The sequence below is a fragment of the Cheilinus undulatus genome, linkage group 11 (genome assembly GCF_018320785.1).
Source record: "Cheilinus undulatus linkage group 11, ASM1832078v1, whole genome shotgun sequence".
In the NCBI taxonomy this organism is placed as follows: Eukaryota; Metazoa; Chordata; class Actinopteri; order Labriformes; family Labridae; genus Cheilinus; species Cheilinus undulatus.
Window position 1 is genome coordinate 32,280,506 of NC_054875.1, and position 17,603 is coordinate 32,298,108.

General features: G+C 39.1%; 1 protein-coding gene and 1 long non-coding RNA gene across 2 annotated transcripts in view; one reads left to right on the plus strand and one right to left on the minus strand.

The window, feature by feature from the left end:
- Positions 1–9,317, plus strand: part of LOC121517213 — a 51,435-nt gene extending 42,118 nt beyond the window's left edge. The window contains exons 2-3 of the long non-coding RNA XR_005992540.1: positions 7,458–7,628; positions 7,746–9,317. This is a non-coding gene — a long non-coding RNA (uncharacterized LOC121517213). The remainder of the gene's footprint in view (positions 1–7,457; positions 7,629–7,745) is intronic.
- The window catches only part of znf512b (zinc finger protein 512B), a 46,117-nt gene extending 33,883 nt beyond the window's left edge, over positions 1–12,234 (minus strand). The window contains 2 exon segments of the mRNA XM_041798803.1: positions 7,437–7,571; positions 11,136–12,234. Coding sequence (XP_041654737.1) covers positions 7,437–7,569 — 133 coding nt within the window. The 5' untranslated portion in view covers positions 7,570–7,571; positions 11,136–12,234.
- Positions 12,235–17,603: the final 5,369 nt, after the last annotated feature.

The window sequence follows — 17,603 nt, forward strand, 5'->3', positions numbered from 1 at the left end:
CCACATCAGCTGCATGCTTCATATTATTGGAAACCTAATCTATTGCCTGATGCCCATTTGGCTTGCAGCCAGTTGTGTGTTTGGTGACATCCAATCACAACAGCTTTGGATGACTGGCCACATATGTGACCAGTGAATCCCTGAGGGATCTGGCTGATAGGTGAATGGAGAATGAAGGAAATAAAACATTCTGAAATGAGAGACCTTGGTAAAAACAAAGAAAAAGCTAATTGGGATTTGCCTTTTCTGCACTGAGGCATGTTGTGGTTTACACACTGAGCATATACCCACAGCCGTAAAAAAAAGGCATGTGTTTCAGCAACAACACATACAGTATATGTGAGCCAGACAGACAATGCCTGCTCCAGACTGTTTGCAGTGCCCTCCTTATGGACTGTGACTCACCAACTCAATCTCTCTTCTCTCCCATTTCCCTCTGCTCCTTCTCATCTGCCATCCCCAAGCCTGCCAAATAAAGGTGTGACAAAGATGACAAAGGACTCTCCTCAAAACGAGATGCGGCATCAGGCAGAGAAAAGCACCAAAAATCAATTTCATCCCAAAACAAACATTATCTGTTATCTATAGCCCTTCATCGATTTTATCCCTCAGCAAGTCACCAATTTGAGAGACTCAAATCATCAGCAGAGGAGAAAACTACAAAATAAAGAGAAATGAGATGTGAGAGGAGGGAGGATGGGTGATGCAGATAGGGGGCTTTAGAGGGCTGAACAGGGTTAAAAAAAGACAGATAAAATGGTAGATAGTGAGACTGGAGGCCCTTTTATTCATTGCAGCTGTGAATACTGAGAAAAAAAAGAAGATATGAGGAGTTTGAGGGAGCATGAAATGGAAATCAGTGTGTTTTTTCAAGGGGAATGGGACAAAAACAGGGAGGAAGTGTGAGAAAGCAATAGATAAAAAGGGGAAGAGCACGGGATTGCTGCTGAGGCAAACATGCAGGGTCAGCAGATGGAGTATGTGGGTCTGAAATGAAGGTCCTGCAGTCAGATTAGTGGACCGTCACCAGAGATGCATGCATACACAGACATGTAAACACAAACAGCACAAAGTAGCTCCTTTTACATCCACACGAATGCATGCAGGCCTTTACTATAAGAGATGGAGTCTGCATCTCCCCTTACACGATGGAAAGACTGTCCTGAGATCAGGTCGAGCACTGCACCACTCTCCATCAAGGAAGGAGGATGATCCCACACACACACACACACACACACACACCTAGAAACGCACACATAATTGCCTAGCCTCCACTCATTTATGCTTCCATTAATGTTTGCAGAATAGGCCCTAATTCCAGCCTCGCCTTGAGCATTTGCCAGAACAGCATTAGCTCTGTCCAAATACTCTCATTGTTGGTTGTAAAACAGTAAAATACAACTAATTCAAGGCTCTGGTTGGATGTAATGTGAGAGCAAGAACACCAAGGGAGAGACTGAGAGAGAGTAGAAGTCACCCTCAAGGACCACATCCTTTCTTAAAAGTTGTCTGGTGTGGCAATGTGACAGCTAAACCACACCGCTCTAGGAAAGCAGACAAACTCAATTTGCACTCTTTGTTTCCAAAAGCATGGAGGGATTTCAGGAAACCACCAGTAAAAAGGAAAAAAAATCGCCCAGCCAGAGAGGATTTCTTCATTGTTACATCATGCAAAGTTTCTGACAAGGACATTTATCAATCAAAGTGAGAATTATTATGCAAAAAGGCTGCAAGAGTCAAAACTAACAGCTATCCATGGAGCACACAAGACATGACCGTGGGAAGAGGAGACATAATGTGGAACCTGGTTATTTAAAGACTGCTGGGTGTTCAACGGTCATAGACCGAGCACTGAAAAACTCCACAGGGAGCTTTAGATATCAATGCCTTTGTTTCCCCAATCTGAGGCTAACGGCTCCTCCTGGGATAAACAAGCTAGCACCAGGCTCATTATGATTAGCACTGTTAACATTCCTCTTCATCTATAGAGAGCTGAAATAATCTAAGGAGCCAGATTTGAGATGGTTTGTTGTTTTAAAGGTGAAGCACTCTGATAGGAAATCAATGATCATACTCTCTTGCACTGGTTTTGCATTAACTACATCTGAGTGAAACATGACACAAACCAGATATGGTGGGAGCATTTAGGAATCCATTGTAATGAAGTGCCTTTTTGAAATGAAAATGTCAAATTCTCCTCCTCTGCTTTGCTACTTAATCAATTCCTAGTGCTACACTACTTTCTGCCTGTTTTCCAGTAGTCTTGTGTTCCCCTTTTAGGTTGCTGGATGTTCTTAGAGAATCTTCAAAACCCATAATCACATAAAACTCAGTCCACTGGCAACATCACCAACTAAGCCTCTCTTAAGGCTTGGGAAACCCCTGGTAGTGTTCCAGATAAGAGCAAGTTTCCAGCCAAACGAGACAATTGTTCAACTACAGCATAGCGGATTTAAATTCCTCTCTTGTGCAATCAAAATGTGCCGGAAGCCTTCCTTAGAACTGATTTTACAAGAACAGCCTCCTTAGCACAGATTAGCTGTGTATAAAACACTGATATAATTACTACTTTAATGAGAATCAAATGAGATCAACAGTGAAATCAGAAAACGAAACAGACAAGCATAAACGGTGTCAGGTTACCACAAAAAGTCCCGTAAAGACCAGGATGGACCCAGCGCCTGAGTCTGAATCGTATATATACACAACACAATCATCAGCGGTGCTCATTAGTGAACTCAAGCCAAGATTGTTTCTCTCAATTATAGCCTTCAGTCTCAAAACGATCAGCTCCAAGCTTGCTAACCTGATTGATTTATAAACACAGCTTGTTTATTGAGTAATAAACTGTAGAAAGAAAATCTATAAAACATAAGACTCTGCGAGGCTGCAGAGAAAAGCCTGTCATTCAAATACACTGTGCTCAGCTCCAATAAATTTTTTAAGAGAATAAAGAACACATCAGCCAGCAGTAGGAGAACATACAGTTACCCTGTGCCACCAAACTACCACAAGTTAAGAGAGATAAAGACACAGTATTAAAACAATCTAATGAAAACTTTCGTCTAGCTAAACAGCCTCATTAACACACACAAAAAACACACACATGCACAAACCCACACAGGAATGCAAATCCAGCCTACAGGGCTGAATATTAACAAAGAACAAAAACAAACAGAAGCACCTAGCCTAGCATCGGTTTACTGTGTGTCTGGACGTTACAGGCTTCTTTCTAACAACGAAACAACAACTGGGTCAAATTATCACAGCTCCAGTTTTTCCAAGCCCGCCCGACTCCATTAACAAAGTCACGATGATCGGCTGGTTATTGGATTGAATCATAATTCCCCAGTACAGTCGCTCTCTTTCCAAAAATCCTCCATCTCCGTCCAGATGGCTGGGGGTTTCACTCATGTCGGAACTTGGCACTTGTTGTTTGTTTGGTTTTTCTCACTGTAAGGCAGTCGGAGGGGAAAAAAAAGTAGTTTCCAGGCCCTGCTGTGGTGCAAGAGGTAGAATTACATCTGAGGCTGGGCAAACCATTGATTCTTAGTGAAGTGTAACCCATTACAAAAAAAGAGGAAAGCTAAAAAGCTGCAGCCAAAGTTATATTTATTGACTAAAACCTGGAGAAATGGCTAGTTTGAATGGCTAAAGTCCCACTAATGGAGAGTTATATAACTATAGAGACAATTTACAAACATTACAACCAGGGATACATAGAATTATCAATATGATATCGGCAGATATTAGCTCAAAATTATATCTGTATGCAAGCAAATTTCTGCCAATATTTACAAATGATATAACAGCTGTAAATATTGGTCATATGCACGAATACATTCATGGATTTAGGCAAGACAAACAGACCTATGTCAGCTGAAGTCTTTCTTTGTTCATCCTCATCACTTAAACTTTAAATTTTGTTTCAAGAACTGAAGCTTGTTTCTTTGTCCCTGCCTAAATTTTAACACGCGTTTTAAGGACTTAAGTGTGATATGTAAACTACATTTATATAGCATATCGATATTATTGTCGGCTAACATAAATTCGTCAATATCAGCATGTCGGATATCGGCAAAAAATCCAAAATCACGCATCCCTAAATTCCAACCAAAATGGGCCTGGTTAGCCAACCAAATAAGTGAGTATACAAATAAAAAGGGAGCTGAACTCAATCAATATGGGGTTCTGGTTCCCCAAACCTAAAGGCACTTTTAGATGTGGAGCCTGTAACCATTGTGATAACATCAAAAGAGACAGTGTGTTTGTGGATGTATTTAACAACAAGACCTTCTAATGCAGCACCTTTGCAAAATGCAGTACAACTTATGTTGTATAGAGACTGGAATGCAAGTGTGGCTGTTTTTATGTTGGCCGCACAAAACGCAGGCTGTGTTATAGATTAGCTGAACACAAATATGTCATAAAGGTGCAAAACCCAAACTACCCCATCGCCAAAAACTTGCGGGGGGGGGGGGGCAAACTCAAATGCCTCTTGCAGCGAGAGATTTTTTGGATTTACACACTGGGGGTCACCTCCTTCCCTGGCCTCAACGAAGAGTTTGACTTCTCCTCCTTTCTGCAACCTTTTTTAAGACTTTGTGTATCCAGAACTGTTTAGTGTTGCATCCAGTTTCTTAGACTTGGTTGTATTTGACGATGCTGTTATCATGATGGTAAACCCTACTGTATTTTGAACTGTTATTGATGTTATTCTATTCAGTCTTAAGCTTATCATCATCATAGCTCCTCTTCAGATTTGTTCCTGACTTTTTAAAAACAATTACAGTGTGCTAAACTTTAGTACCTTAGTGACATTGTTGTGGTGTTTCTGGAGTCCATATTTAATATATCTTGATGCTTTTGTGGTGACCTTTCTTACTCATAAATACAACCCTTTGATGTTGTATTTATTATGAGCTATTTATAGTACTATAGGAATGCAAGTTCTGTGCTTCATGACATCTTTTGTTATTGATTTGTATTTTTATGTTGTGGAGACCTTGTTCACGTGATTGTGTCACATGACACGCATGCTCCTTTTGTCAGTTCTCACTGCCATCTAAGAGTACAGACTGTTTTTAATAAGTTAACGGACAAGTCATCACTTCCTTTTTTATATATTATCATTGTCCTCTTATCCTGAAGAGCACCTGATACCGGCGACATAGTTTTGGATACCTTTGACCTCATGTAGCACTCACCCACCTTTTTTCTAAGTGAGTATACAAGTTTTAAACATTTTTGTTAATTAAGGCCCACAATGTTATCAAATGTTGTGTCCAAGCTGTAAAACAGCCACTCTCCTTCTAGCAGGGGTTTATTCTTGATTAATGGCTTCTGCCAAAATGCTCTACTTCCTGGATATTAACCAGTAATGTGATCTCATGGCATCACACAGCAAACAGCAGCTTTAAAGAATGGAGATTAGATTGTATATTGGCTGTTTCAGATTTAACTAGCATGTACTGAAGCTTAAAGCACTAACACCAGCATGTTGACAATTACCTTTAAGGAGGACAGAAGGCTGGAGGTGGCAGAACAGCTAACATTAGCCACACTCTAAACCAATTTGTAGGGATGCACGGATGTGTTGGTTCAACATTAGTAACAACACATACTGGTCTTGTTGACAGATATCCACTAGCCACCAGAATACAATCTGGCATGATAGGATATCAGTAGCCAATGTTTATCTCTTGTGTCAAATCAATTTAACACTGTCACCTAGTTCATCAAAAAAGAGATTTTTCACTGGGCAAAAGAAGACACCTGTTGGACAAACTGATCTGTTTTCATGGTCACAAATTAGAGAAAATGTTGGCATAGTGGTAGTCTTATACTGCAAGAAGAAATACAAAACATTGGTATCAGCAAACAGCTAAATTGTCATTTCAACCCTCTGAGCCTTAACCTATATTTAACCACTCCGTCTCACCTGGACTTACTGTCTTAAAAAGCTTGTAAAACATCAGCCCTGTGGTGCACACTCAAGCTCTAAACTTCCTTCTTTTTTTTCCAGGACAACCTCACCTTTAAGAATATGTGTGCTGCAGTAATGCCATCGAATTTAAGAAAAGTTATGGGATTACAAAGACAAAAGAAAAACAAAACAGGAATTAAAACCAAAAGATATTTTATGTGTGGTAAACAGCAAACAATATTGACTTAGACTGTTTTTGGAAAAATGTGTTCTCCCATCTTTTAGAGACCAAAACCTGAAAAAAATAATTAATTTGCAACAAAAAGTCTTTGAAATATTTACAAATTTTCAAAAATAAATACTTGCACTTCCTTGTACTGGCTCTATTTGTGCCATCATTCAAAGCAGTTTCTGCCTGCAGTGACACAGAGGGACAAATCACAGGCTCTCTTTCTTTCTTTTTCTCCATTATGAGCTATTAATGCCATCATTAACAGGATCTGTGCAGTTTGACAAAGCATGACGCAATGACTCAACAGCCTGCCATTAGTTGTCACAGCCTAGTCACAATGCACTGTGGGGTGCAAAACAGGAAATTTTAACACACAGCATTAGCCGCTATAGTGCAGGAACGATCAAAAAATTTATTATAAATGGAAAAAAAAAAACATCCAATATAGGAGTTACTGATGTGGATTCAATCTTTAAAGACCCCCAGAAAGTCAACCAAGTTCCACGCTTGCTAGAGTATCCTTTGTAAAGACTACAACGGCATGATTAGCGTCATCAGAACGGCAAAACAGAGGGTTTCCCGGGGCGAAAAAAGTATGTAGCTACGACTTACAGTTTAAAAGTTTTTTTAAATTTTTCCATCTGCCTCTCCTTGACGTAATGAGCTGTTTTAAATACATTTAGCTAAATTCTGACCATTCTCTGAGTATTTATTTAACTTTACAGACACTGACTTTAAGGGGCGATTGATATTGGTTTTTCAGGGCCAATAACGATTAAGATTAGAAGTAGTGCATGTGACCCATCACCGATATTTGGAACCAATATGTATTTGTCATGACAAACAAAATGTATTTAATGTGACAAAAGTAAAACTGCATGTTATAGAAGTAAGGAAAATAAACAATTTAGCATTAGCTTTGTAAACATGAGAAACAGCACTGATCATGGCACATTATTGGTTAATAAAATGTCTAAATTCCAAATATCAGCATCAATAATTTGCCAGGTCAATTATTACTCTACCCCTACTGTCTAGTCTGAATTTAGCATTTGGAATAACATTAGTTGCTGTGGATCATCCTTAAATACAACCCCAATCACAAGCGTGCCAGTGTGTCATGTTGTATGCAAATAAAAGCTCTCTTTTCCACTTTACCATGTGAAATCTCTCCACAAATCCTCCTAAGAGAAAACCTGGATCATCCAAACAAAGCTTCCCTTGCTACCATATTCACAACAATCTGCATAGGTCTAAACACACATTATTTTCACTCACTGTGTTTGTTGTTGTTCTCAGGGCTCGGTGGGGGTCTGACAGGCTCCTGGGGATGTCCATGCTTGAGGGTCCGGGCCCTTGGCAGCCCTGGTGAGGACAGCTTCCCGAGCCGGGGGCCACTTGGGCTCTCCATGCCTGGAATGGATGGTAGCAGAGGGGGTATAAAAACACAGGAGGCACAGATAGCTAGAGGTAACATTATGATGCTTTCTGCTGCTCATTAATCCTCTTCCCTCCCTTGTCAACACATTATTAGCAATGTCCACTGTGTCGATAGCCTGTGATGATGCTGTCTTCCTTGTTTCACAGTGCACTTCCTTCTGGTTGGCCATCGGCGCTGTTGGACTGAAGGTTATATGTGAGCGGAGGCGCACACATCATCTACAGTGGTAATGAGGGTGTGACCTTCCATGTTTCATTTCAAAATCAATACCCTCACTTACACGCTAACTCCATGCTCTGCCCATTAGACAAAAGGTGAGTCAAAGACAGGGAGACATGGCAAAGCTCTTTTTTAGCTCCCTTCCATCTGTATGAACTAAAAGGTTAGCTGCTAAGTTCTTTATGCCTCAGATGAGGGCTAATTCTAATTTGTAGCCTGCTAGCTAGGCTAGATTATGCACCGTAATCCACCAGTCCATGATAAACTTCATCTCACCATCCACCACAGTAAACCTATATGTCAGATCTGGGTTCTCTGTGTATCTAAACCCCCATTTCCTACCAGCATGGGACAAACTAATGGATGAAGGCTGACAATCGCTAATTATGCTAAGTGGGACTGATTAGGATCCAACATACTTTCTCTTAGCACACATTCCTGTCACTCTGCTAATGAATTACAACAGCACACAAAGGGTCACTCAGCGGGGGTCATGCAGTGTCTGTTTACACGCCACGCTATTCACTGTACACTGAGTGGCCATGGCTCATCCATCACAGTTAATATGGTAAACTCACAGTTAGCAGGAGGTTGTTGATAGCTTTAAGATTTGACTGGATGTTGGAGCTTTTGTTGTTGTTTTGTCTTTATAATTAACAATCCCTGGCCTGAATTTTGTGCTTTTTTTCTGACATTTTTTAACTTTTGATTTTGATCTTTTATTGTTTTCATTGTTATGGTTTCAGTCTCTAAAAACTGTATCTTGTCTTTTTTTGCTCTTATTTTCAGTCTTTTTGTTCCCATGTGAAGCACTTTGGGCCACAAGGCTGTTTAAATTTCAAACGTCTAACCAGAATTGTGATCATGTTTAACCACCTTATTATCTCTATGCATACAAACTTACATGCAACAATGTGTGCACCTTTTGTCGGGGTATATACAGAAAATCTGACATTGGATTCCATACTTCTTAAAACACTCTTCATACATTTAAAACCTATCACATCTTCAGTTTCTAACCAGTTGCATAAACAACACAGCTGTGTTTTTGTGCTGAAAGTAAGACAAGATAATGACAAAAAGAAAATGCCAGTAGTATTTTTTTTTTAGGATTTTGAAATTATATTAAGAGAAATAAGAACCAGATACCATAAGGTAGCTGAATGGAAGGTCTTATTTTCTCAATTAGGAGGCTTAAATGTAGCTAACCTAAAATCTGGAAGTATACATTTACAAGCACTGCCTTTAAAACTAAAAAAATAAAAGCCTTCAATTAGGTATTTTAAAAAAGCAAAGTATAATTGCAAATTTCAGGATACTTCTAATCATTAATTCTAATTTTAAAGCATTGAAGTGTCAGTGATCACTTTACTGACAATAACTCACAATAATTGAGTTGTATTCCTTTCAATAATTCATCTCCATCTCTAGAAAAACTAACCTACTTCCTCTTTGATGAATAGGCTATAAAAATGAAATAAAAATCAAAGATAAAAAAGTAAGAATTTAAAGAATTGCATTTAAGACTTTTTAAAAGCTGGATGAACTGATTTATCGAGTTTTAATACTTTTTAAAACCTTTTCAGACAGATGGTTTGTGCAATATTACATCCATTGATACACTTATGTATGTTATCCATGTGCAAACTGTCAGTTGATTAAAAGTTAATCTAATTAATTATAGGCTTTGCAATTATTAATTGCAATAATTGCATATGTCAATAATTGGAGAAAAATTGCCTTACTGGTAGATTTAAAAATAATAGTAACAAAACAATCAGAAAGGACATGTTTCTGAATGGTTTCAAACTTTCTACAAGCTTTTGAAACAGGAGAGGAGGAGTTAAAAGACAGACTGTCCACTTACTAGTCAATCTAGGATGCTGTTAATCTGTTGAATATGGATTTTATACATAGAATTATAGAAATTAAGAGCAGAGAGAATTTTCAGGTGTTCCAACCAAAATTACAATGTGTGATGGCGCCATTGTGATTAATCAGCATATACTTTTTAATTGTGTTTCATTCCATGATTAATTAATCTAAATTTTAACCGCACTAGCAATAATACATGCATATGCAAATTCCGTGCTATGAGGCTATGTGCAATCATATCAGCACTTTACATAAACATTTCCACAAACACATTAATAATCATATGCAATACATCAGCAGTTCAGCACTATAGGCACTTTACCATCTGCCTTATGCACTTTAACCGTCACCTCATTCCTAGTCATAAAGGCACCTGCTGTATCTTTCTATGAGGGTTTTTGTACAACATTGTTCTGTTTATATTGTTTGGTCTCTGCGGGTTGTCTGATATTGTGCATATTTTCTATTTTTTCTATGTATATGCTTGAGGTACACTTTTATATAATCTGGCACATTTACAAGTCTATGTTCATTCATGTAAACTTTCCCCTATAGTAAATAAATACATGAAACTAGCTGAATGAAAAAGTTGAGTGGCACTAAAAAGTCCAACATTAAAAGCTGGCTGCATGACTTGATGCAGAGCTGCAAAAATGTTTCACACATTGAGAAGAAACACCTTCCTGTTCCTGTTTAATGTGTCATGGTGTGATGATAACTGCAAACTAGCATTTAGTCATTTAACCTAGCAAGACTGCTCATTATTCTCAACATGAGTCTGGTTCTGCTTGAGGTTTCTGCCTGTTTAAAGGCTGTTTTTCCCTGCGACTGTAAATTTGATAAAAGTCGTGGAGGCTGTTCTTGATTATTTTGTGTCTTTGTATATAATAAAACAGAGTAAAGTCTAGACCTGCTCCATTGTAAAAAAGAAAAAAAAAAAGTAAAGGTTGACTATGACAGTATAAACTGGCATTTCTCTTCTGTTTACATTGTGTGCTTGCATTGCAATTGCTCCTAAGTTTCAGTAGTAACCTTTACACCTTTACTACACATTGTATTTTGACTTCCTATGTTTTAAACTGGGCATCCTTGCAATACTCTTTAGCATATAATGCTTGTTCTCATAGCTTTGGCATGTATACAACCCTCTCAATTTATGAAAAATAACATTACAGCTGGTGTTTTCATAAAAGAATAACTCTACGTCGATAGTGCAACATTACCATACATTTAGCTAGACACAACAAAACCTGGTGACACCCACACACATCTCCTCACACAATCTGCTGACAAACCAACCTGGAAATAAGTATTTTAGCTCCGCACGTGGCACGCTGCCATGCTGTGTGTGTCAACCATAACAAGGTTACACAGTCGCTTATTTATGTGGTAAAGAAAGAATGCTGTTAACACTTTTCTTCCTCCTGCTCGGCCACACCTACCTGAAAGTGTCGGGGCAGTCACCCAGAGCAAGGAGCAGGGTGGCCCCGGGTCACCCACGTGAGGGAAGGAGGGGGGTCAGGAGACAGGCACCTAAGTGGGCGTTTTTTTCCACCAATGTTATGTTACATGGCAATCACACCTGCTGTGCGTCAACGACCGGTCAGACTGGGGTTGGGGGGCCTGAAAGGAAGCTGACAGCCGTCACCGTCGTCCGGTTCCCCCCACACTCTGCAGCCGACGACGAGGTGGAAGAAAAACACAGCAGGGCAGGAGAAGAGAAATTACAAATTCGTCTGTACATGAACAGAAATCCTGGATACTTTCACCTTATTCCCAGTTTCCAACAGCCTTGCCCCCCTCCTCCTTTTCCTGCATTAATATGTATACCACGAGGCACTTCTTCAACCCCTGTCTCCTCGTTAAACACTCCAGAAATATCAGAAATAGCCAGCAAAGATAGGTAGGTCCCCGACTCCTTGAGGAAAAATATTAGAATACGGGATGGTTTATATAGGCAGTGAAGCAAAATGGCGACTTTATTACGAAGGAGGAGTAAAAAAAATCCTTGCGCTGGCTGGAGCTAAAGGGAGGCACAAAAATATGTTTAGTGCAGTAATTTCGACGACAGCGATACAGTTGGTTAGAGTAAAAGGAGACGAAGCGAAGGAAAATCAGCAGAAACGACAAATCTCGGTCGGTTTTGGTTCACTCCTCGGTTCCTTACCTTGGGATTATTTCGGTTTTTTATACGGATATTATCTCGGCGGCCGTGTACAGTATTACAGTAATGTGTGTTGGGTCATGCGCGTATCCACTCCACCTTTGACAGTTGCAACTACAGTCTTGAGGCAACTTGCAAACTCTCGCGTTATTATTATCTATAACGAGCGGATTAATATTGGGGTTTCTGTCTAATAAAGTCGCTGCGATACCGGCTCGCGCTGCTCCCCCGACGTAACGGCGCTCGTTCCTGACGAAAAAGGGTTAGGGCTTAAATTCCTTAAATCAGCCGTCGCCAAGTATTTTAATGTAGGTGCTGCCAAATTTGTCCTCCAGCCGATAGAAGCTTTATCAAAGCAGCCGTAGTAGTCCAGGCAAGTGGAGGGCTATTCTTTGTCATTGCCTTTACTGTAGGCCAGTGCTTTAGTCTGTCACTGCAAGTAGCCCCCTCCAAAAAACCTCTGGAATAACAAATATGCCCTAAATTTCTCCAAACCTAGCGAGTTTAGAGAGAAAAGCTCCCCACAACAGCTACATTATGTGCTAATGAATCAGTTTAGCATTATACAACCTAATTTTTGAAGCTTAATGTTCTAAAACACATTACCAAAATTCAAGGTCAAAACTAAGGCATTAGATATTAGCCCTGTTGATGTTAATAGAAGCTCAGCAGTACTTAAGCACCGTAAATACGCCATTAGATTTTTAATTGCTACAGGCAATGAGCACACTCCAGGCATTTCCCCCATTTAAGGCAGCTAATAATAAATGTTGAACATATGGTGTGAGGCGACTTCTTTGTATCTTAGCTCACTAAGTGAATCATTCATGGTGTCATTATCACCTCCCCCAGTTTCTGTAAAACAACAAAGATTCTCTCTAAGTCTTTGATTGGTGCCAGTCATCATGACCTAATATTTCCTATTAGTGGAAATCATCTGAAGCCATGATGTAATGTACGTGTAAAAGAAATGTTCCCCAATTTGGCCAGTAGAGGGCAGGAGAGCCTCATTTTTAAACCAAGTTTATAATAATCATATGCTTTAGTCCAGTAAAACACCTGTTTTTAATAAGTACACTTATTAAAGATTTTCTGATGCACAAAATCAAGAGAGAACAAAACATTTGCAAGTTAAATAATTATGAGGTTATATCAACCTATCAAATATTATTATTATTATTACTATATTTCATGCTCAGGAAAAGTTTGCAATAACATAATATCAAGTTATATAGTATTGGGCCATTTACATAAAGGCAGAGAAGGAAAATGAAATGCTTGAATATATTATGATAGACCACATCCTACAGGGGAAAGTAAAGGAAGCCATGTCCTACTAGTTTTATAAATAAATAAATAAATGCATAAATGAATAAATACTGCTGTCAAGAAGTACATATGTTTCAATCAATCAGCTGCAGATTGAAATATTGGGTAAATTAAAAAATACTTGAGATAATAACAATAACAACACTATAATAATAACAACAATAATATTTATTTATTTAGCTACCTACAGTATTCAGAACACCTGACTTGGGCTGAATATACACAAGGGGAAAATCTCAGTGATGTTGTACTTTACATCAGCACTTGTGTAATGCTTCTTGTCCAATCAGAGTTCTTGGATGGATCTGTTTTCCGTTCATTCATCCAATATCTATACAGTTTGTCCCCTTTGGGGTCACGGTTGACTAGAGCCAATCCTGACTTTAACTGGATGAGATGAGGGGTAGACTGGTCACACATAGACAACCAGTCAACCTCTCACTCAAACCTACTGACAACCTATGAGGAAGCCGGAGTACTCCGAGAGTACCTAGACATGCACAGGGGAAAACTTTCAAACTCCACTCAGAAAGGTACTGTTCAACAGGAATTCAAACTAGGAACCTGCTGAGGTGACAGTGCTAACCACTGTGCCGCCATGCAGCATGCAGTTACAGTGTGGAGCTGTCATAGGTGAAAAAAACAAACCAACTAAATTAAAACAAGCGGCACACAGGAAACCAAAACTACCAGGGGTGTCAAGCACGGCAAAGCTTTGAGGGCTGTGTTATGGGTTGGGGGGGGGGGGTCCTTGTAAATAAAAATGGGAAGAATGAAGCCATTTATGTTTTTAAAACACAAAATGTAAAGGGTATTGTTCTCTATTAGTTTGAATCTGCATTTTTAAGGCTGCATGGGGTAATCAACCTCCTATTAGTTTAAAGAAAGGTACGTCTAATGTCCAATATACATATATCTTTATTGCATCATTTATTATGATTAGGGCAGAGAGCAATAACGCATAAAATGTGAAGCAATTAAAGATCATAACTAGTGCATTCATTTTTCAAATAGTATTCATTGCATACATCATTGTCCCTTTCAGCCCACTTTGATTAAACTACTGCAATGTCTACGTGCAGCCACAGTGATGTAATATCAATACGCGATTGCACCTTAACGTCTCATTTCACTTTCAAAATCTCACAGCTCTTGTGATATCAAACATTAACCTTTTGATTGTGCCCTTGTGTATCTTTCAATCCATAATAAATTCATTTTTTCCACAGTCCTAATCTTCAACCTTGCTGAAGTTTCTTGTTTTCTTTCAAAGTAAAAGCAGGTCTGTATCCAGACAGGAAGTGAATTACTCTTCTTTAAAGATGATGCAAACATCCAAAATGAAACAAAAATAATTTTGGATTCAAAAAAAGTGGAATTTCAAAATGCAACAAAAAAGTAGAGTAATAGGGATTGACAATAAATATTCAAAGATGAAAACATTAAATGTTTGGACAGCCCTTGTGGGAAAAGCATGTTCTTTTGCTGTTATTTCACTACTCTGTAAGTGAAAGTTTCAAACAGAACATTTGAACCCATCACTTTACTGCAGAATGCATGAATATGATGTTTTTTGATATATGCATGGACCTCATATTATGCTCGTATAGTACAGGGGTTCCCAAACTTTTCAGACCGTGACCCCCAAAAAATGGCATCAGAGTTTGGGGACTCCCATTTTCCCTTGAGGGGATAAAGCAATCAATATTGCAGAAAGCAGTTAATTAATTTAAACTTATTTTAACATTTTTAATACAATGTATATAATATATATACATGTATATATATATACATATATAAATTTATTTATGCTTTATGGAAAGCATTCTGCGACCCCCACTTTGCTGTCTCGTGACCCCCTGGGGATCCCAAACCCTCACTTTGGGAACCACTGGTATAGTAAATGCTCAGTGAGGTGTTTCTGGTGAAATAAAGGTAATTATACCTTAAATAAAACAATCCACAAAAACAACTGGTGTATAGTTTAAAATGCTAGAAGGGGGAAATATTACATTTGGTTATTTTTAAGTCCAAAGTGCTGACTGTATAAATTTGTATACTGTAACCTTTTTTTCTGTCCTTATTTTTATACATATATAAATCAATATACTTCCATTATTGTGTTTTATTTTAATTGTACTCTGAGATCTAATCATGCAAAATATTGATGCCATATTTAATGTAACTGGCTGTGCTTAGAATTTCAAAATAATTTTGTTTTTCTTGCAAATTATATAAAACTGGAACAACAATCCCATGTAAGGTTTTGTTGACATTTTTCCTTCACTAGGGGGAAGTGTTGTCCTGGTATTTTATCCAAGCGTCTCTTAAACACAGAAGCATGGACCTTGTGGCTTTTCTGTCTGTTTTTTTTTTTTTTTTTTTATATGTGGTTGGTCTTTCTGGCACTGTTGTGTGTTTTGGAAGTACTTCTCTTTCAGCTTGAGGGGGTGGTCAGCTGGTTTGGTAGATTCAGTCTGAGGGATGTTGTCTTCTCCTGCACACTAATAGTCACAAAGATAAAGTGAAATCTTCCTCTTGCTCTCTTAAATTGCTGCAGATGAAAACTTCAAGTGGGGCCATATTTGACCTGAGATTAATTCTCTAACGGTGTCAGTGATTTATGTTCCCAGATTTCCTCTGCTGAGTGAGCAAAAAGCTCCTTAAATGGTTTTAAAGCTATCCAGGTGGACTTGTCTGTGCCTTAAAAGGCTCCTAACGAGTCCATCCAGCAGATGTGTTTTCTATCTTTGACCTCTCTAGAGTTGAGAGAGCACATGCACATTTTCCATACTGACTGGCTTTGTAGCAGAGTGCTGAATAATAAGACTTGGGTGTGGGCCAGATAAATTACAGTCTTCGGCTGTTTATGCCAGTGAGTGACTCCACTGAAGCAGCTGCTTATGGGCTCCTCAGCAGTATCTGATGAGACAGGACTGAGCGTTTCTCAGTCTGTTTCAGTGCTGTCAGCGGATTGACACCCAGCTGATCAAAGCCACATGCAGATAATGATAAACAAGCTGAATGGAGAGACTGGGTTTGGATTTTTAAAAGAATAAAGCAGACAGACGAGCTTTCTGAATAAAAGGCACTTAGTAAGAGACAGTTACCAATTAGCCGCACCATCCAAGCATCTGCTGCGCACATTTATTCAGGGGTGAGGAGTCCACTGTTCACTGAATCTGTTTATCATACATGTGCCTTGTTATCAACTGGTGAGATGCTTCATGCCTCTCAGTAATTGGATCCCAGTGTGTGTGTGTGACAGAGGCACAGCCTGTGTGTCTCTCCAGACGCTGTTTTGCATTCAGAGAGTTGTAGTTGTGCTTCCTGCACTCTGAGTGACAGGTCAGAGCTGAGGTCTAAGTTTGGAGATCGACTCACTTTGTACCAAATATAATATGCAATCTCTGTAACCCTCGTTTTCCAGCCCTTTCTCTATAAACTTTTGAATAGTTTCCTTTATTTTGTGAGACATTCTTATTTAGTTTGAATGTTTATATAAATGTGCACAATTAAAGGTAATAGTGGATATATACATGAATAAATTAATGATTAATTAACTGGAGACCAAAGGAAAAAACTGTAGAAATGTGCAAACAAATCAAGGCACATAAAGCAGAGGGATGATGGGAAAAGAATACAATATAAGGACAAAAGTATTAAACCAGTTAATTATTGAATTCAGGTGATTGAATCAGACCTATTGCCACAGGTGTATAAAATCAAGCATCTAGCTATGCATTCTCCATTTTCAAACGTTTATGACACAAAATATGTCATCCCAAAGAGCTCAGTGACTTCAAGCATAGTACTGTGATGGATGCCACCTTTGCAATAAGACGGTTTGTGAAATTTCATTCCTGCAGGGTATATTCCACAGTCAACTGTAAGGGACATTAGAAGGTGGAAGCATTTGGGAACAACAGCAACTCAGCCACGAAGTGAAAGATCATGTTAAATCACAGAACAGGGTTGTCAGTGCTCTGCTGATTTAATAGCTGAAGAGTTCTGAACTTCCACTGGCATTAATGTAAGCACAAAAACTGCGGAGAGAGCCTCGTAGAATGGGTTTCCATAGCTGAGACTCTGCATGGGAGCCTCACCTCACCAGGTCCAATGCAAAGTGTGGCAAATGCCTGGAGAACATTACCTGCCTGACTGCACTGTGCCGACTGTGAAGTTTGTAGAGGAGGGATAATGGTATGGGGCTGGTTTTCAGGGTTGGGCTAGGTCCCTCAACTCCACTGAAGGACGATCTCAAGGCTTCCAACTTTGTGGCAAAAGTTTGGGGAAGGCCCATTTCTATTCCAACATGACTGAACCCCAGTGCACAAAGCAAGGACTATAAAGACATGGGTTGATGAAATCAGAACTTGACTGGCCCTTACAGAGCCCTGACCTCAACCCCATTTAG